Genomic DNA, 22,270 nt, shown 5'->3' on the forward strand with positions numbered 1-22,270 from the left:
AAAACTAAAACTGAGATATAAATAAAAGCTAAATAGAAAAACAAAGATAAAGATAAAAAAAAATTTATAATTGGATGGATTATTATTGTTATTTATTGGATTGATGCATGGATATTTAAAAATATATATCTTTTTGAAAAAATATAATAAAATTACAGGATCAAGAAATTGTCAAAATTGTCATTGTATCCATACAATTTACCATTATTTTAGTATAATTTAATACTATTATGCCTATATGTTTTATTAAATTTATTAATATTTTGAATTTGTTTTATTTATTTATTTATTTAATTTTTAAAATTTTTAATGTTTGCCTTTTCTTAAAAAAATAAAATAAATAAATATATATATCAGTTAAACAGCTAAAATAATTACAACTAAAAATGAAAAAAAAATATTTTAAGCAGTATAACTAAAGGAGGTTAGAAATTATACTTTGGAAATTAACTGAAATTTATATATATATATATATGTTTAAGCATTTCTATTTCATTTTATTTCAATTAACATTTATTTTATTAAAGTCATGATAGTTTAAGTTAATGATAATGTTTAAAAACGTTTGTCAACTACCTTTTTATTCCATGATAAGACAATAAAAAATGTAATTTAACAATTATTGCAACTATATCAACACGCAATGTTTTTTCAAAAGACCTTTTGACCTACAAAAAAGACAAAATAGGACAGATTTTTTTTTTTCTAAATTACAATTGCTGTTTTAATACACATAACACATGAACATAATTCATATTATAAATATTAAGAATTAATAGGAGGAATTTTACCAGTTTTAGCTTTGGAGATATCTTCTTGTTTTTTATTAATTTATAATAAAAATAAAAACAGGAAATAAACAAGGTCAAATAAACAAGGCATCTGCATTGGTGTTCTGTTGATTTGATCTTACATGAAAGTGCAATAATTTAGTTGTAAAGTAAAAATAAATGTTCTCAAATGACTAATAATTGTGACTTTAATTTAGAGTTGAACCATTATCATACAGTACGACTAAACAGATCTAAAATATGACTGATTGCAACTAAACGTCCAAAACATTATCAACTAAAATCTTAATCTCAGGTGTAAAATGTAATCTCTAAGAATGAACAAATTACTATTTTCTCTTGTGTTCAGATGAAATAAGGTACAGGTCTGTCATAATTACAGCAGAAGCACGTGACACTGTTCTTTCCAGCCGTCACTGAACACAAGAGCATGAACTGTGTGAGCGCACCCAGATGCATGAGCTTACATTTTGGTTCAAATGCTGTTAAGAGAGAAAGAAAACTCACCGCATTCTGTGGAGAACACAAGCAGAACCGCAAGAACCCTCAGCCCGGCAGCGCAGACACACACCATCCTGTGTAGAGAGCAATGAGAATAATCAAAATACAATACTGGCTGCGTTTCAATTCCTATTGCTATACTAACCATGTACTTCACTGACAACGAGAAAGTAAACACTTTTGAGTGTGTACTAAGAGAGTGCAGAGTATTAGACGACCTCCCATGTCTTGCATATAGACTACTGAGGTTATGTCTTGGGTTTTAGACCAAGAACGTGTATTAACAAAGTCAGTTTGGACTTTAAAGTTGATCTGGTTGATATGCAGGGGCGGGTCTACGTGGTGGCCAGGGGGGGCACCGGCCCCCCCTGAAATTCGATTGGCCACCCCAGGTGCCCAACCTATAAGATGTCTTGTGATTGGTTCATTTTATGGCAAATCAGTCTATAGACTCTACTGAAGTTCGGGATTCAAAGAAGTGCAGCGTCTTCAGAGAAACAACGCTCATCTCGCGATCTTGGACTTAATTAATTAATTCTTGACCTGGGTCTTCAGTCTGTGACTAACTCACCTCTTGTCTGACAAGTCTTCGGGTTCAAATCATTCCTTAATCACGTGACAGACCCATGCGCTATTTCTGACATTTCTGTCACTGTGTTTTTGTTACTGTTTCTTGAGGATCTGTGATGTTATTATTTTATAAATAAATAAAACCTTTTAATAAATAAAATATTGATTAATTTGTCTTTTTGACTGTCTATCAGTCAATAAACACTAGGCTATATAATAATCTAATAATCTAATAAAGTGTTTATAGCCTAGTTTAATTTTTAATCCATTTTTAATAATATATGTATAAGATGCTTGCTCAAAAAGGACATAATGACATAAATTAAAAGCAAACAACATTTTGAATCCTAAACAAGTAACACTACAGTTCTATAGTCTAATCTGAAGGGTGAACTCAAAAGATATAAATCATACAACACGGTCATTTTTGAAGATTAGAATCCACTGTAAAAAAAAAAAAAAAAAACAATCAAAGTGATGTCACCGTCATAAAGACGACTCGTTCTTCCCTAGTCACATTAAAGATTCGTCGTTCAAGAACGACACATCACAAGACACCAAACAAAGAGCTGGTAGGTAACCTTTATGTATGGTTTAAAATGTTTGTATGGTTTTCTCAGATCAATGTTTTTACCCCGTCAGGCTCTGCTCGCGTTGGTAATGGTTGATTTCAATCGAACGTTCAGTCAACGTTTAATAAAACACAATAAAAGTAAAATACGATGGGGGGCTATCAAACAATAAACATGTCATGTTGATTTGCATATTTTGTATCAGTTTATTTTGTGACAGTGACCACATATAGCAAGATTGCACCAAATGACAATATGCACAGAATGTTCCATAATAATAATTGTCTGGTGACACGTTACTTGTTAATGCATGAGAGTAAGTCAGTTAGAGAGTCAGTTAAATTGTCAGGCCTAACTTAGCCATTTACACATGAAATGTTGTGGATGCATTCTGTGCATTTCATTTACAATTTGAATTTTTTTTTTTTGAGATTGAGAAAAACAGACACACATAAGTGTTTCTTTTGAAGGCAGGGAAGAGAGCAGTGGCAAGCCATGAAAAGAAGTAAAGATATAGGGAGTTTCTTTCAATGAAAAAAAAATATATATATGTATTCTCAAATTTAACTTAATGGATGTATACAGGGATGACAAAAACTAAAGTAATCAAAAATGTGCTTTATTACTGCATTTGTTTACAAGTAACTTATTCAAGTTAAAAATAATAATAAAATCAATAGGATATACGTAATACACTTTAGAAGTTCGCTTTTTTTGGGGGGGGGGGGGGGGGGGGCAGTGGCGGCCACCCCATTAGGAGGCAGTGCCCCAGCATGGCCCCCCCACTGAAAATGCTCTAGACACGCCCCTGTTGATATGGAGCAATATTTGAAATGTACTTAATGTAGGGCTCTTTGATTTCCAGAAACGTCTATTGTACAGTAGAACCTATGTCTTGATGAAATACTACTAACCTATAATTAATAATAATATTAAAACTTTATTTTTAAGGGAACATTAAAGGCACTTTGTTTGACAAAAATATTAATGGGTTTATTTAACATTCATTTTATTAAAAGAGAAACTAAATTAATATTTTATGCCTATATTTGATTACCAGAAAAATCTAAATACACATAATTTCTGGTTTAAAAAAAATAAAAAAATAATTTTATATGACCCTATTATTGTAAAAAAAAAAATAAAAAAAAAATTAAATATATATATGTTTTATGATTTCAGTTATTTAGACATGCTTTTGATTATTACAATTTAATAAAAAAATTTAAATGGAATCCAGAAAAAAAAAAAAAGTGGTTAAAATAAAACGATTTTGAGAAAAATAACTATGTATTTAATAGGGCCATAAAATTAAATTTTTATTAAACTTGTAATAAATTGCTGTTAAACTGTATACATTTCATGATTTCAATTGATTAATCATGCTTTTTCATTAATAGAATTTAATTTAACCATTAAAAATAAGTAAAAAAAATACACAATCCAGAAAAATTTAAATGAAAAAATGAAAAAAAGGAAACATTTATAATTTAATAGAGTCCTAGAACTGAGCTGATAAAAAAACAGTGCAGATGGAAAATGAAAGAGCTTTATTAGGTGGACTGTGTGTCCTTTATAAAGGAGACAAAGGAGAATATGAATATTAATGCAGTGGCAGGACGCTGGTAAGGAAGATTTTTTTTCTTTTGTAATCCAACACTAGCCACCCGTCAGATACACCATCAACAACACTCTCAGAATAGTAATCAGGCCTCTCTCCCACAGTTTGACTGAACTTCCCCTCGCTGTACGTCTCTCTGTGGGTGGTCTGTCTTTCAGTATCCTTCACGCCTTCTCTAATCCGGCTCAGATAGGAAATGTCTGGCTTCCGGAAAATTGCTCTCTATATTCTATTCTTTTAAGTGTAATGAAACACACATTAACACTTGCCCACGCAGCAGCACACATCAGCTACAGCCTGGTACCAGCACAGAACATGGTAGCAATCACTTAGCACCACCCATAACAAACTAGAAACACCCTAATGATGATTCAAGTAGCCAGTGTTCATGTTCCTATCACCCCCTCGCAATGAACTATAACACCCTATCAACCACACAGCAATGCCCTAATGACCCACAACCTCTTAATAACCAAAGTGCTGACTGCAAAACCCTAGTGACTGCTTAGCTACACCCTAAAAACCACCCAGCGAAGCACTGGCAAACACGACCACCCTAGAGACCACCTAGAGCCCCATAACAACCACTTAGCAACACCCTAGCAACAACCCAGAACCCTAAGCCACCACCTAGCAAAGCCCTAGTAACCAATCAGAACCCCCTAGTTACTTAGCAACACCCTAGTAGCTAGAACTCCTAGTAACCAATTAGCATCTATCTAGCAATGTCCCAGAACACCATAACCACCTAGCAATACCCTAGTAACCACCCAAACCCCCCTAGCGACCCCCTAGTTCCCTTTTAGCAACACCCTAATGACCACCTAGATCCTTTAGTAACTGTTAATCAACACCCTAGAGACAATCCAGAACCCCAACAACTTAGCAATACCTTAGTAACCCCCAGAACCTCCTTCTAACTGCTTATGAACACCCTAGCGACCACACAGAACATCATTACCAATTAGAAATACCATAGTAACCCCCAGAATCCAGAAGTAATTGATTGGCAACACTCTAGCAGCCAACCAAAACACAATAACCACCTAACAATGCCCTAGTGTCCACCAAGAACCCCCTAACAACAACCTAGCAACACCTTAGTAACTCCCAGAACACCCTTGTAACTGCTTAGCAACACCCTAACAACCACCCAAAACACCATAACCATGCAGCAATACCCTAGTAACCCTCAGAATCCCCTAGTACCCATTTAGCAACCCTAGTTACTGCTTAGGAACACCCTAACAACCACCCAAAACACCATAACCATGCAGCAATACCCTAGTAACCCCCAGAATCCCCAAGTGATTGATTATCAACACTCTAGCGGCCACCCAATACATCATAACCACATTCCAATACCCTAGTAACCTCCTGAATTCCCTAGTATTCCCATTTAGCAACACCTTAGCAACCATTCAGAACTCCATAACCACTTAGCAATACCTTAGCAACCCCCAGATTTCCCTAATATGCATTTAACAACACTCTAACGACCACCCGGAACACCATAACTACTTAAAAATCCCCTAGTAGCCCCTAGAAATCCCCTAGTTACTGCTTAGCAAAACCTTAACGATCACCCAAAACACCATAACCACCTAGCAACACCATAGCAACCCCAAAAAGTCCATAGTACCCATTTAACAACACTCTAACGACCACCCAGTACATCATAACCACATAAAAATACCATAACAACCCCCAGAATTCCCTAGTACCCATTTAGCAAAACCTTAGCAACCATTCAGAACACAATAACCACCTAGCAACACCCTAGCAACCCCAAAACGTCCATAGTACCCATTTAACAACACTCTAACGACCACCCAGTACATCATAACCACATAAAAATACTTTAACAACCCCCAGAATTCCCTAGTTCCCATTTAGCAACACCTTAGCAACCATTCAGAACACAATAACCACCTAGCAACACCCTAGCAACCCCCAAAATTCCATAATATCCATTTAACAACACCCTAACGACCCCCAATACATCATAACCACCCTAGTAGCCCCTAGAATCACCTAGTTACTGCTTGGAAACAACCTAACAATCACCCAAAACACCATAACCACCTAGCAACACCCTAGCAACCACTTAGTACCCCCAGTACCCATTTAGCAACATCCTAACAAGCACCGAAAACTCCTAAGCAATCATTTAGCTAAGAAAAGCTCTCTGGCTCACTTAACTTCATGGAGCTGTAATGAGAATGAGCATAAGGAGGCCTCAGCCAGTTCAAGAGAGGTTGAGAGATCAGGAGGGTGTGAACCTGGTGTCAATCAGCAGGACATGTGGAGTGATGTCACGCCCTCTATCCATTATGCATGTGGCGAGGACTCGCTCCTTGATCTCTCTCGACTGGCACCAGCATCACTACACTCAGCTTACAGCTCACAAACACTCTGCCAACAGCAGCTCCACAGGGAAACATGGAGAGAGGAGGAGAGACGCCAACATTTAAGAGCCAAAAAGCACAGGAGACAGCCAGAGAGAGAGAGAGAGAAATATGCAAATAAAAGGGACGGAAGACTTATTTAGAGGCATGGGAAGGTCGTGCACCAGCTCGAGTCCAGCATTGAAATGTCAGATGAGTTTCTGAGCGAGCGAGCAGCTATTCTCTCTACTGTAAACGCAAACTCGCTGAAACTCCAGGCGTTTAGCATTTCAATTCCTGAAGGATTCGGCAGCGCTTTTGTCAGAGGTGATTTAACTCGCATCAGTTAGCTGTGCTATTTACAGCGGTAATTAGAGACACAGCTGAGGCCGATTCAAGAGTGGGACTTTAACAAACCTCATTACTGGAACTGCAGCATTTATGATAAGCAAACGCTAGAAGGACTGTGTGTTTATGGGACGTTTCAAAGCCGTCTCGTAGCCTACGGCTGTTTGATGCATACTGCAGTAAAACAACAAGCACACAGCTATTCTTATCAGCTCGCCTGTAAACAACAAGCGAAGAACTAATCACCGGATTCTTGGACTAAATGGACAGTTTTTGGTCAAAATAAGATGCAAAAATTACAGTTTTTACTGTATTTTCATCAAACAAATACAGCTTTGCTCTCTGCATTCACTTTATAGCTCTAAACTCTTACTGGATAACAACTAATGACTCATTTGTTTCTATTTTTATTTCTACTATGAGAGTTTAAGTGAAAGATTCGATATAAGCTATAAAGCACAACATCTAAATAATAAAACAAGAAGAAAAGGATACAGATGTCTGATTGACAGCTTGTAAAACAAGTTATATGTCAGACAGACTGAGATAAACTGTCTGAAATGTCATATTATGGGAGTATAAACACAAAGAGCGTTTTTGTTTTGTTTTTGAGGTGTCTTTATCTGCATCTTAAACAGAAGAAGGGGAAGGAAGTTTACAAATGATACAGAGTGAAGAAAAACAATTTTGAAGAGATATTTCCTGACACAAACGGGAAAACAATAAAATAATGACTGTGCTTTAGCTTTTAGTATTAATATTCTGTCTTCTTGATCTAAAAGACTGAAAAATTATACGAAAGTCATGCACATCATCTTGATGAAATGATAAATAGAAAGCATTTAAAAACTTAAGAAATTAAAACGATTTCCATTCAGAAATTGTATACATTTTTTAATAATTACAAAGAATCGACAAGTAACACACTGAATTATACAAGCATTTTTGGAGCAGAAAGACTGAAATAGTATTTTATTTTAAAACACACTCCAATAATGCTTGTTTTACTCAAAACTATAAAAAAAAATTAATAAAAAAAAAGAAAGAAAAAAATGCACATCTAGGAAAAAGTTTCAACACAACTATTTAATATAATATTTAATATTTATCTTAAAACATTTTATCACACATTCACATGAAATACAACTAGAAAAACTAATTTCTATACAAGTTCAAAACTTTGGGTCAGTAAGATTTATTTTATTTTTTATCAAGAATGCATTTTGAGAAACTTAAATTTTACAATATATTCACATAGAAAGCACTTATTTTAAATTGTAATAATATTTCACAGTCTGTACTGTATTACTGACCAAATAAGTGCAGCCTTGGCAAGAAGAGACTTGGGCTAAATAAGGTTTTTGAAAGATTAGCCACAACGTTTGGATGCTAATGTAACTTAGCAGTTTTTGTCTTATTACACAACAAATGAATCAGTGAATGATTCTGGGACAGTCCGCAGAAACTGTTATTTGACTTTCTTCCCCACTAGATAATAAATGTGGAATCACGCATCTCAGATAAACCAACTATGATTAGTGGTGGATGGTTCTTAAACTACAGAGTCTACCAAAGTTCAGGAGTTATGCTTAACTATCCCCATAGTGATTCATGATCTTATTTTTTTAGTTAAAGTTAAAGGCATCGAGTTAGTTTGAAGTCAGACATGACTGACAGTTTCTGAAAGCAGCCAATCTGTGTGCTCAGACTAGTTAAACTCTCATTGTCAAGCCAAGAAAAAGCCCAAAGGTGCTTTGCATGTCTAATGTCGGTGATTAATTCAGCGGCTCTTAATTCCACTTGGCATTTTCTGATTAAATCAGCGTCTGTGTTTTCCAGGCTGCTCAAACGCAGTGCCAGGGGCTCGCTCCCCGTGTGACTTCATCAAAGCGAGACGCGGCTGACACTGATGCTGGACGCTGTGGATGCAGTAATTGGCAGCCGCTGGATCGCTCGCTCTGTGTCGCCGCTGCTTCATGCCGTCGGTGTTTGATTGGTTTGTGTGAGTCTGCGCTCAGTGCCGGTTTGTCTGAGGGAATGAGTGAATCTGGGGACTCCAGCTTCTGGGAAATCAGCAGGTTTAAAACACAGAAAGTCATGAAGAGAAACCAGTCTGTGGGCTGAAATCTAAACTTCAAACCGAATGAAACGACTCTGTAAAACATTTCTTCTGAAACTATTGCTTCAATTAGATGTTTTTCATTTATGTATCTATTTGTTTATTTTTTTTTACCTGCTTGCTGATTCACAGTTAAGACATTCTTAATTATCTACATTTCAATCCAGTTCTACAAATGTAAACAAAACTATTATAGCTTATTGTTGCATTTTACATTTTCATTTCAGTTCAAGTTATAGTAATCTTTCTGTGTTTTTGTCATTTTTATTGTTTTTTTTCATTGTTTTTTATTTCAAGTAACAAAAACTTGTTTTATTGTTTTAATTTTAGTTAACTATATGTTTTTTTTAAATAATAATAACTGCAAAGTTTAAATTAAATAAGATATATAGATAGCCTGTAACAAAATTGTTACAACTAAAAGTAAAATCAAAAGATTTCAATAATTCAAAACATTAATAAATACTTTAATAGTATATTAAAGTAAATTAATATGTCATTAGTAATAGTAAATTACTAAAACTAAAATAAAGTTGAATAAAAACATAACACAAAACTAATAAAAATTACAAGCACATAAACAAAATAATAAACCTTAAACTGAAACTATGATTAAAAGAAAATATAAAAATTACAATATAATTTACTAACAAACTAATAACTGGTAATATAATATAAAGTAATATAACTGGTTCAATCAAAAGTGCATAATTTTACCCAATATTTGGGCTTACAGTGTATTTTTAAGCAAATTAGATTACAGCATCCTTAGTCAACACAATTATTGCAATATAAAGTAACATCCAAATATGCATAAAAATACACCATAAACACAATTAATGCATGTTGCTAAGTGACATGCAAATATGCATAAAAATACACCATAAACACAATTAATGCATGTTGCTAAGAAACATGCAAATATGCATAAAAATACACCATAAACACAAATATTGCATGTTGCTAAGCAGTGTATTTTATTGCAAATGTGATTACTGCATCCTCAGCATGGCAACATATGCAGGTCGTTTCATGAGGTTCCTCTCCTCTACAGACAGAATGCAGGAAAGCGGCTCACTAGGATCTCTCTGAAGTCTCAATGTGAGCATTTTCACTGATGGGTCAGAGAGTTTGTTTTTCTGCCTCTTTGTGTAACTCTAAAGGACTCGTGCAGCTCATCAATACATCTGAGAGAAAATAATGAGAGATAATGAGCATTAATGAGCATTTCACTCCACTCCAATGCCTCTTCAGACTCAAAGAGGGCTGAGACATTAAAACAACAAACAGCCTCGAAGCACACACCCCTCAGGATACTTCAGAGCTCAAAATGCCATCAAACTCTGCAGAGGAAAACTAAATTTTCCTAGGCCAAAATCACTGGCCCTGTATTAAATATTATAAAGAGCCGTTTTAAAAAAAACTTATACAATACTGTTCAAAAGTTTGTGGTCAGTGACTTTCTTTTTAAATAGTTAGTACTTTTATTCAGCAAGGATGCATTAAATAGATCAAAAGTAACAGCAAAGTCATTTAGAATGTTACAAAAGATTTCTGTTTCAAATAAATGCTGTTCTTTTGAACTTTCTATTCATCAAAGATTCCTAAAAAATAAAAGGCATCAAAGTTTCCAAGAAACTGTTCCTGCATGTTTTAAAGCAGCTATTATAATTCCAGTGCCAAAAAAGTTTAATATTGGTTGCTTAGATGATTACAGACCAGTTGCTCTGAAAATATTTGAGCGATTGGTGCATCTAATTCCTAAAATCTGTCTCCTATAAGGCTAATAGGTTGGTTGACGATGCTGTGGCTCTGTGTATCCATAAAATTTTGCAACACCTTGAAGCACCCAATACTTCTGTCAGTGTCCTTTTTGTAGACTATAAATCAGCATTTTATTATTCCAGTTAAACTTAAATGATTAAATGAAAGCAATTGTGGATTAAACACTACCTTGATTTTTGGATTTGTTTTTTTTTTGCAGAACAGAACACAAGTAGTTCAAATTAACAGTATATTTTCAAGTCCCAAGACAATCAGTGTTGGGGCCCCACAAGGATCTGTACTGTCACCACTATTGTTTTCTGTATACACTAATGATAGTGTTTCACATTGTAAATCAGTGCAATAATAATGACAAATAGAAAGGAGGTTTCTACACTGTTTGGACTTGTACTCTTAAGTTGAAGTTGAATGTCCTTAAAACAAAGGAAATGGTGTTTGATTTCAGACGGAGGACAAATGTTGTTCTGCCATTGACTATTAATGGTCCGGACATCGAAAATGTTCAACGTTTTAAGTTTCTTGGGACTACGATCTCTGCAACATTAAAGTGGGATGACAACCTAAGAGGCATTATTTAAAAATCCCATCAGTTTTGTTTTTCTTAAGACAGCTTAAAAAAGTTTGGCGTATCAAAAGTTGGTATGTTAAATTTTTACAGAGCTGTCATTGAAAGCGTGCTGACTCACAAGCATGCTGAGAAACTTATAGTGGGTTTTGGTAGCTCCACAGCTCAGCAGAGAAGTCAGATTAGTAACATAACACGAAAATACACATACATCAGAATGAAGCGACTCTTATATTCAATCCAGTTTAAATCTAATCCGGTTCTGGAGCAGCGCTGACATTTTACATCCAAGGAAGTCTGTGGGAGTCAAAACCACCCACAGCAAAGACAAACCACACATCTCTCTGATATATCTTCTGTAGACAGCAAAGACATCTAATGGAGAGCAAGCAGATATGTATATAAACTGTCAATATGCTGTTGACAGATGTTTTTTATTCAGGCTGATATATTAATATCAAATAATGATAATTTAAATTACAAAAATGTTTTGAGTGTAATTAAAAACAAAAATAGTACAAAAAATTAATCAAAAAATATATTTTAATAGCAAAAACAATTGTAAGGTTATTTAAAATCATTTTTATAATTATTATTAAACATTATTGTTTAAAATAAATGTTATTTGACAACATGTTTGATTATTTGAATTCTTTTAATTGTTATTTTTGTATTGTTTTGCTTGCTTCTCATGAATGAAGCACAATGCTTTACAATATTAAACAAAAAAAACTTATAGACCCTAGAACAAAGCAATTTGTAAAATAATAATAATAGACTTAATTTAAGTAAACATAAAATAAAACGTATAGGAATGCAATATTTAAAAAAAAAAAAAAACATTTTTTTTGCATGGGACACATTTCTATAAATACAGCCTAATATGAAATTCAACACAACTCAGCTGGTGCCAATTCAACACAGAGAAACAAACAGATCACAGTCTCACCAGTGGTCATAAGCGCTTCATGGTCAATTACTGTAGTACTTTAACAAGAATCATCTCTAAAGGAGGAGAGACATGAAATAATGAAGCTTGTCAGCTGGTTAATCCACAGACAGACAGACAGACTGATAGTATGATAGACTGCTGCGTGCTAATCATCATCATCCACACTGATAACTAACAAATATAGCTGTCTATATGAAGCATATGAATATAGCCAGCGGTCTCAGGTGACTGTCAACCTGCTGGCAATGCGAGTGTTAACCAGCTGTGTGGTTGCCATGGTTACACCGGAATACGGGGAGACTCAAACTAAACATGGAGGGAAAAAAAACACTCCATTGTCTTTTGCATATGGACACGTGTTCACACTCAATGGTGCTGAGACTCTGCGTTTAACACATTTCTGCTGAAGCTTTTTAAGGTCTGCTGAAAAATTAAGCATGTAATCAGTTAATTCCATATCATAAAGATCGAAAAATATATAATTTTTTATAAAAGTACAAAATTTTAATTACATTATTTTTTAATTATTAAATACTATTATTATTAGAAATAAGTTATTATTATTATTTTTGATTTCACAATTATCAATTATTAGATTTTTTTTTTAAGTAAAGAATAAATGGCGCTAAAAAATGATACACATTTTAAATAAATGTAAAAAATAGGGGTTTAAAAGGAAAACAACTGTAAGGTTAATCATCACAAATGTTTTTAACATTTAAAATGTGTGAATTCACTACAATCAATTATTAGAATTTTTTTATTTTAAATAAAGAATAACTGGGCTGACACTAAAAAATTATACGTATTTTAAATAAATGTACAAAATATGGTTTTAATGGGAAAACAGTTTAATTAGCAAAACTATTTATGTAATTATTATTAAATATTATTATAAAATATATTTTGTATTTATAAAATATATAAGTGTTATTTGACAATATTATCAATTATATATATATATATATATATATATCTTTTATTTAATCATTTTAAAATACAGAACAACTGGCATTAAATATTACAAAGTAAAGACAACAAAACAAGAAAGACTAATTATATAAACATTGTAAAAAGCATCAGTGTGCTGTTGAAAGTCATCTATGTGTATATATATATATATTACATATATATATATATATATATATATATTTTTTTTTTTTTTTAAAGCCTTGTTGGACAATATCATTGATTATCATTATTACACTTAAAGAATAACTAGCATTACAATTATTTTATACAAGGATTGTGTCAATGTGCTGTTGACAGATGTTTTTCACGCAAGGAGAATGGATGATAAACACAAAGAAACAGAGAGCCTTCCTTTGTTTGACTGTTTCTCTCTCTCTCTCTCTCTCTCTTTAACTGCCCATAACATGTCTATGTAAGACGGCCGGGGGGACTGGGAAAGACCTCCTGCTGACCAACAGAGCGACAGAAGATTAAAGAGAGAGATGAAGGAGAATAATAGCAGGTTTCTTTTCCTGTTAAATTTGATTTTCATGAGTGAAAGTCATTAACAATGCAAGTAAAAGACCTCCAATGATACTTAACTGCTATTTGCCCAGAGGTCTAGTTTTGCAGAAATTAATTTCTTTATATCCGAAAATAATAATAATAAATTACATTTACATTTTTATGATTGAGTTATTCTGACATAACTATGTATATAATGTTCAAGTCAAAAATATACGTAAAATAACTAACTTATTTAATAATATGACTAAATCAAGTACTTAGATTAGATCAATATCAAGTTTCACCCATGCAAAACTTACTAGCTAGACACATGATTTGAGGAATCATTCATGTCTGAATAATAGATGTAGTGATGTTTGACTTAGCAAACACTACTAAACATCAATCTCAGCTCTACAGAAATAATAGTAATGAAGATCTGACATGTAAATATATTGTATGTTATTCATATAAATAGAAAGATTATTAGAAAGATCAAAAAGCATTACAGAAACCCCAGGAATAGTAACTGATATTATATTCAGTAATGAGACAGCAGTGAGTGAATCGGGAGCTGTCCAGTGCTGAAACACATTTACATGTCATTAAAATTAAATTAAATAAAATAAAATAAAATAAAATATATTTTTATAGTCAAAAAACCATTTTAAACATTTTTTATATTATTTTTATTACAAATAAGTGTTATTTGACTATATTATTGATTTCTTTTGTTAATAATAAAGAATAATTGGCTTTAAAAATTATTTATTCACATTAAAAGATAGAAGATACAAAAGGAGGATTCAAAAATATCAAATGATCAAATATCAAATCAAATTTATTCAGCACTTATATGATGTGTGAATAAAGCTTTTGCTGCTTTTAAAAAGACACTGAATCTCCAATTATTACATGATACATCTAGTTCAAAATTCACAGCCTTATTCCCACAGCAATGCTTATATGAACCATAAGCTGCAAAAAATAAAGGTGTTCAACTAAAGAAAAAGACAAATGTTCTTAGGAAAGACTTCTATTCCCAAACCTCATTTACTGTATATTCTGCACACACAAACACTCAGTCTGGGCCAGACTGATATCAAAGGCTTCAAACTTTCATGTCTTCTATTGAACTAGTCGCTCTCCAGCAGGGCAACATCAATTACTCACAATCCCATACAGGAAGGCAAAATCACAAATGAGATCTCTGTACAGTTTGAGCAGTTTCTCCTAGACAGTAATGAGATTAAAGTGAGGCAAATGGAGCCGTTTGCTTAAGTCTCCTGCTTTCAAATGTGCCTCCTCTAGAGCTTTAGACCACCAGCTCAACTGTGTTTCAAACTCTGACCAAATTCTGCCATCAAATGCTGTCTGATAAACACTAGTGCATTTGTTTTCTGCTCATGGTCTTTGGGCAAACATCCGAGACAAACCCAATTTTTTGACAACATTCTTTTGAGTAGACTACAAAATTTTTCTGGCATTAGTGGAATTGCATTGGCATGGTTCAAAACCTACTTATCTGACCATTATAAATTCATTGCAGTGAATGTATAGGTATCATATCTATTACAAGTACAGTATGGAGTACCACAAGGCTCAGTACTAGGGACGCTGCTTTTCACACTTTACATGTTAGCCTTGGGAAATATCATCAGGAAAATTAGTTTACACTGTTATGCTGATGACCCTCATCTCTATATTTCCTTGCAGCCTATTATACATACCAATTCGCATCACATTTCTATAATTCAAATCTGTTAAAGAATTGTTAGGCTTCATTTAATAGGTCAACCGGATCTGGTAACACTGCCCATAACACCCATTGTACTTGCCACACCTATGAGAACAATAACATCTATGCTAATTTTATTCTGTTTCATTCTTATTCCAAGGTCACCATAGCCACCCAGATCCAGTCCATATCCTGACCAGATGGTGGATCAGCACCTAGAGACGACTTCCACAGCCTCAAATGTCAGCGAAGACAATGTCAACTAGATGAGTCCCAGAGACAGATCCCCTGTGAAGACCTCATCAACTAGATGGCCATTGGGGACAAGACCACGGGAACCTGACATGTCCTCTGCAAAATCTGACCTGTGTTGCTGCTTGGAATTAAACCACACCATGCTGGTTTTGTCCGGCCAGAGAAGAACTGCCCCCCCCCCCCACCCCCACCCCACTGTCGCCTTTGGCTTGCTTAGTTTTGGACGGTTTACTGATTGCACATACACTATTGGAAGAGAGCTTAAGTGGATGATGACATCACTGACTCACTGTTTTCTATTGTTGTATTGCATTATTACCGTATTTTCCGGACTATAAGTCGCACTTTTTTTCATAGTTTGGCTGGTCCTGCGACTTATAGTCAGGTGCGACTTATTTATCAAAATTAATTTGACATGAACCGAGTGAAATGAACCAAGAGAAAAAAATTACCGTCTCCAGCTGCCAGAGGGCGCTCTATGCTGCTCAGTTCTCCTGTAGTCTACACTGAAGACATAGAGCGCCCTCTCGTGGCTGTAGACGGTAATGTTTTCTCTTGGTGCTTGGTTCTAAATAAATGTGACTTTTAGTCTGGTGCAACTTATATATGTTTTTTTCCTCATCATGACGTATTTTTGGACTGATGCGACTTATACTTAGGTGCGACTTATAGTCCGAAAAATACGGTAACTATTTTTCGTTTGACACTATAAAGTTGATTTGATACAAACTGTATTGTATAAAGTGCTATTATAAAGATGTAAAGATATAAATAAAGATGACTTGACTTGATATGAGTGGTTGGTTGCCAGGGTGTTGCTATACAGTTGCTAGGGTGTTGTGGGTAGTTGTGTGTCGCTAAGGAACTGCTATGCAGTTGCAAGTATGTTGTCAGTGATTGCCACAGTGTTGCTATTATATCCTCTTTGTAGTAACTGTGTTCATCACCACAGCAGTGATTCAGCAGGTATTAATGAACTGATGTTCAACCTAATTAAACCAGTATGAACTTTGACAAACATTATCAGAGATTCAGCATGTGTGCTCAGCGATCCTCTACAAGGAAATACTTTATGGGGCTGATTTCATCTTCTTAAAAATAGAAAACTATTCCAAAAAGAGTTTCACAGCCTGAACACATAAGAAACATAATTTTAAGAGTTAGTTTATGCAAAAATAAAGTCATCCTTTACTCACACTCATGTTGTTCTAAAAACGAATGCCCTATTTCACAAAGCACAAAGGCTGCTCTTTCCATCAAATTAGGGGTGGGCAATATACAGGTACTGTAGACCGGTAGAGATTTTGGACTATTGTCTCTATGCTAGTTACATGTTCACATGACATTGCTGTGTTACATGGTCAAAAAAAAAAAAAAAAAAAACTATTTGCAAGTGTTTTTAAGCATTAACGTTTAAAAACAAGGGATTTTAAGCCATTGAAACACAGTGAAAGAGAATTCATTCCGTTATATGTGCATATTGTCGTCTGAGAGACTGTGAATGCGTGAAGACGGTGTTCATATATGTTATTTTTTCCACTATATAAGCCTTGAACAGTTAAATACACAAAATTGTATAAGTGCATCCTCATAAACGCAGTAATTTAGGCCTTAAGTGAAAGCAAACAGCTGAGAAAGAAAACATCTCTCACTGCTTTGACTAAATCACTTTTTAATGAGAAGAAATATATATTTCATTTACACAGTGAAAAATATACAGTGTTTTATACATTTTATTACTTCATAAATTGTGTGTAGCATTTCTTATTTATTTGTTCTACTGTAGTTAAAATAAAAAGCCTTGAAGCTACTAAAAGTATCCTTAAGACATTTAAGACAGTATATTTCAAGACTTTAGAAGCTATACGACAGAAATCTAAGCCACTATTGACTGCTCTCATTCTCAATCTTATTCAGATAGCATTTATTAATTAAGATGCACGTTGCCAGGTTAAATCCAATAACAAAATATTAACATCTAACATTAAACTATGAGCAGCATTTTTGATACTTACATGGTGTTTTTTTTTTTTTTTTGGAACTGGTCCTCTTTTGCTATTATTGCATGGAAAAGGCAGCGTGAACATTCTTTAAAATATCTCCTTTTGTGTTCTGCAAAAGAAAAGAAACTCGTATGGCTTTAGAGAGCACATGAGGGTGGGTAAATAATGACAGAATTTGACTTTTTGGTTGAATTCTCCCTTCAGGAGGGAATGCATAACAAAATAACCACTGAATAAAGTTGAAAGGTTCTGGAAGAACCGTGTTTCTGTTGACGTTAGTCTGGCAGGCTGCCAGAAACCCTTCTGTGAACTCACACACATCCAGACACAATTAATTATGCATGTGTGTGTCCTGTGTTCTTGAGACGCTCGTGTGTGTGCACACAAGGTTACAAGTGTTTGTTTCTGTGATTTTTACTTTCTTTTTCAATAAATGTGCTCTTTGCACAACTAAAACTTACAAGCTACAATGTTTTATCGTTAATTTCATAAAATATTCTTTGCACTCTTTTTAGTTAAACTTCGTCTATGCTCTTTGGCAGAGTGTCAGTATGCAGATGGTCAGTGGTATAAATCAATCAGTACAGCAGATTGTTTAAACCCAGAGCAGCAGCGTGTTTGTTACAGAAACATCATGTCCACATTATTTCATCAGCTGCTGATCCATGGAGATGAAGGACTTAATGGCAAATACAGACTAAGCACTAAGCAAACAGACGCCATCACACACACACAGAACACAAACGCTGAAAAATTAGGCTTATAAGGGACACTGTGCTCATGAACACACCAATACAGAACAATGAGACATTTCAGGGTAAAAACAGACAGATTTATGTAAAATACTTTAGAAATATGGCTTAATCTGAACAGTTATGATATTTTCAGTAAATTCAAAATCTAGGTTACATATCCATGCAAAGTCATAGTTCACCCCAAGATCTAACATTATAAGAAAATAAAGCCTTTTTTATTCATGCCATTCATTTCAGATTTTCTAATTATTTTCAAGACAATTAAATATTTAATAATTAAACAAAAAAAAATAAAAATTATAATTCTCATTACTGTAAAATATAAAAAAAATATTTCATTACTATTATTATTATTTTAATTATTAAAAATGTAATTATTTAATCTCTCTGTCTTTTTTTTTTTTTTTTGCATTGTGGAAATGAATTTAATTCCATGGAAATAGTGTCATAACGCCGTAAGGTCAAAATCTATATAACCTCTATATTTATATAAACTGTGTAGACCGTTAAGACTCTCAATAACTGTTTTCAATGCTCATATATTTTCTGTGTGCATGACAGAAAGTGTCATAAAGTGGTCAAACTGGTAAATACGAGCCTCTAATATTGTGTTGAGCTGTTTTTGAACAGACTTGAGGACAAAGAGACAGACAGCTGCAGGAAAAGAGAAAAAAAAACATTGTCTTTATTATTACTGCAATTTTAGATATTTTATCTACAATGGCCTAATAGTTATACTATTTTAATCATGCTAACAAAAGTGCTTGAATTAGAATCTGAATATGCATTAGAGAAAGAGAGACAAAGAAAGAGGGGTTCAAAATGCATCATTCAGTCACTAACACACAAAAGCTGACCACATTGTTCAGATTTGTGAACTATACACACCACCTGACCTCGAATCCTGATTTCTCGGATCCGATCGCTCGCTTCACCCCTAAAACAGACTCCAATAAATCCAACACCATTAATTTCACCCTAACCTCTCATTGTGGTCATCTAAACCCACAGATCCATTTAAGGCCCTTGCTTAAACCCAAAAATCACAAATCGCAGACAATCCCAGAGGAAATGCTGATGGAGAGTCCTGGCAGCTGTTATTGTGATGTCACAGCACTGTGGTCAGTGTGTCGTACAGGTCTGAAGAGCCTCTACATGCTCAGCAGAGGTGCTGGGATGAATAATAAATGCTCGCAGCTGCCAGGGACTTTTTGATCTCCAGCAACTTCAGCGTGGCTTCCACAGGGAACGAGATCTAAGTCTACACCTCTTGCTCAGAACCGCAGCCGCCCGTCGAGCAAACTTACTAATGCTCACCGATACTGATATCTCTCTTCTGTTCTCTATAAAGCATTCATAAGCTGATATCTATTTATTATTAACAGCACCCAGATGATCAGCTGATCAGAGCAGGAACTATTTCTGTCTAAAAACTGGTTAATTTGGACATTGCATTGCAACACACACCCACACAAAACATTATGAAGTAATATTTTTATGGTGTATCATTGCATATGAATGTAACTTAAGTAAACATTTTAATATCTTGATTGCAATGGTGGGATTTTGGCATTTTCTATTCTTTTCTTTTCTCTATTTCATTTCTGCTCTAGCTTGTTGTCCAGTTTTATTGCAAACCTGTATGTTTCTGTATTTGGAAGACACTTTTATCCACTGTGACTTGCATGTCTTGTAATATCGTGTAATATCTTGTAACTTGCAATGCAATAGTGGGATTTTGGCATTTCCTATAACTCTTACTGCATTGTGCTATCTGTCAATTATTTTCTGCATTTCACTTCTGCTCTAGCTTGTGTAGCTACTAATCCAGCTTATTGCATTTATGCATTTAGTAGATGCTTTTATCTAAAGCAACTTGCAACAGTATATTATGCTGTGTTTTTATTTTAAATATTTGGATGCATTATTTGTGCAATATCTTTCAACTTGCAATGCAATGGCTGAATTTTGGCATTTCGTAAAACTAGTGCTATATATTTCTATTATTTTCTAGAGCTTTTCTCTCTTCTGTTGCAGCATTTAATCCTATTACATTTACATGTATGTGTTTAGCAGTTTGCTTGCAATTGAGGAAATTTCATATATTATGATTTTAACTTGTACATGCATTGCTTATTCCATTTCTGGCAACTTGCAATGCAATAGTGGGTTTTCTTATAATAACTTCTATCTTTCTATTCTTTTCTGCGCTTCACTTTTGCTCTAGCTTCTAATTACATTTATGCATTTAGTAGATGCTTTTAACCAAAGCAACCTGCAAAAGAGGATATTTGTCTTATGCTATTTTAACTTACAGTAAGTAAACTATTATAAGCATTCGATGCATTCTTTGTTTAAAATCTTGCGACTTGCAATGCAATGGTGGATTTTGACATTTCTTATAATGACGCTATCTCATACTTAAATGCATAGCTATAAATACTATATAAATGTTCTATCTATCCTTGAATAAAACTAATGTTAAACGTAAATACACAGGACATAAGTCAGAGTTTCTTGTGGCTTTTTTAGATTTCTAAAGTAAATCTCCTACAAAAACGATGCAATAACATTCACTATCATTGCACATATGTGCAGATGCTCAAACAGAACAGATTTCCACATTCAGACAATCAAGTCATGCAAGTACAATTTACAGCATGCTGCATAATTAAATCGTATTTGAAAGATCAAATAAATCAGATATCCCGCAAAATCGCTATTAATCCGCAAGCAATAGTTTTGAGAAGGTTTTCTTTTTACCTGGAGTTGTTCAAGTTGTCAGAGCTCAGAGTATGAGTCCACACCAGATGAACGGATGAAGATCAGCTGAACCGAACCGAACCGAACCAAAAGAGCGGATTCTCCGGTGCCTCTGTCGGAGAAAGAGCCGATCCGATCCGATTCTCCTCGAACTTCAGTCACATGAAATGAACTGAACTCCACAGATGAAGCTGTAATTGCTCTCGAACAGTTTCCGACGATAATGCAATGACAAGCACCGGGTACATCCACGGAGGAACGGGCTCAGGAGAGACGCGCAGACAGACGACGGTCTCTCCGTCTACTGGAGAGATCAGAGACAAAAGCGTGCTGGAGACCAAGAGGAGCACAAAACCCCCTCCCGGACCTGAGAGAGAGAGAGGGAGAGAGAGAGAGAGAGAGAGAGAGAGGGAGAGAGAGAGAGAGAGACGCATTCACATTAGAACTCCTGGGAGAATACATCAATACATCATGAGTGTTGTTAACAAATCATTTGAGGCTCTTATTTAATTATAAAATAGCTAAACATTTACTTATAGTTAACCATCTATTTTATATTATACACTTTACAGTGCACTGAGGATTTAATGTTTTTAATCTGGATTTAAAGGCACAACATGCAATATTTTTTTATTAAAATATCAAAAAAAAAAAAAAAAACACTAGAACGGTGTTATATCTTTTGCTGACTTGTGTGCTCACATTGGTTTCGAAGAATGTTTAAATCAAGAGAAATAAGCAATTTTAACTAGTGACACCATAGTGTCATTGTGTCGCCTGCCAAATACGTCATAACCCCTCAGTTTTGCTTTAATATTTTGTGCATTTTAATAGACCGCTAGCGATTGCACAGAGTAGCATTACAATAGAACTTCCAAATGTATCGTTTGGCGATATTTCCCTGTCAAATATCGAGAGTGCATTATCGTAGCGCGAAAGTACATTAATATAATGCGTGAGCGCGAATCTCTCTACGATGTCACGTTTTCATTGGTCAGTCGTTGAAGCCTATTTCTGATTGGTTGTTGCCGTTTTGACAGCATTTATGCCAAGAGCAAAGAGAAAGAAATCGAAGAGAAGAGTACTC

General features: G+C 34.4%; 1 protein-coding gene across 1 annotated transcript in view; it reads right to left on the reverse strand.

Annotated features, from left to right (window-relative positions):
• LOC127938376 (neurocan core protein-like) overlaps positions 1–21,527 on the reverse strand; it is a 61,702-nt gene extending 40,175 nt beyond the window's left edge. The window contains exons 1-2 of the mRNA XM_052534960.1: positions 21,184–21,527; positions 1,299–1,366 (exon numbers count right to left, since the gene is read on the reverse strand). Of these exons, the coding sequence (XP_052390920.1) occupies positions 1,299–1,365 (67 nt within the window). The 5' untranslated portion in view covers position 1,366; positions 21,184–21,527. The remainder of the gene's footprint in view (positions 1–1,298; positions 1,367–21,183) is intronic.
• Positions 21,528–22,270: the final 743 nt, after the last annotated feature.

This window comes from Carassius gibelio, chromosome A2, assembly GCF_023724105.1.
Source record: "Carassius gibelio isolate Cgi1373 ecotype wild population from Czech Republic chromosome A2, carGib1.2-hapl.c, whole genome shotgun sequence".
Lineage (NCBI taxonomy): Eukaryota > Metazoa > Chordata > Actinopteri > Cypriniformes > Cyprinidae > Carassius > Carassius gibelio.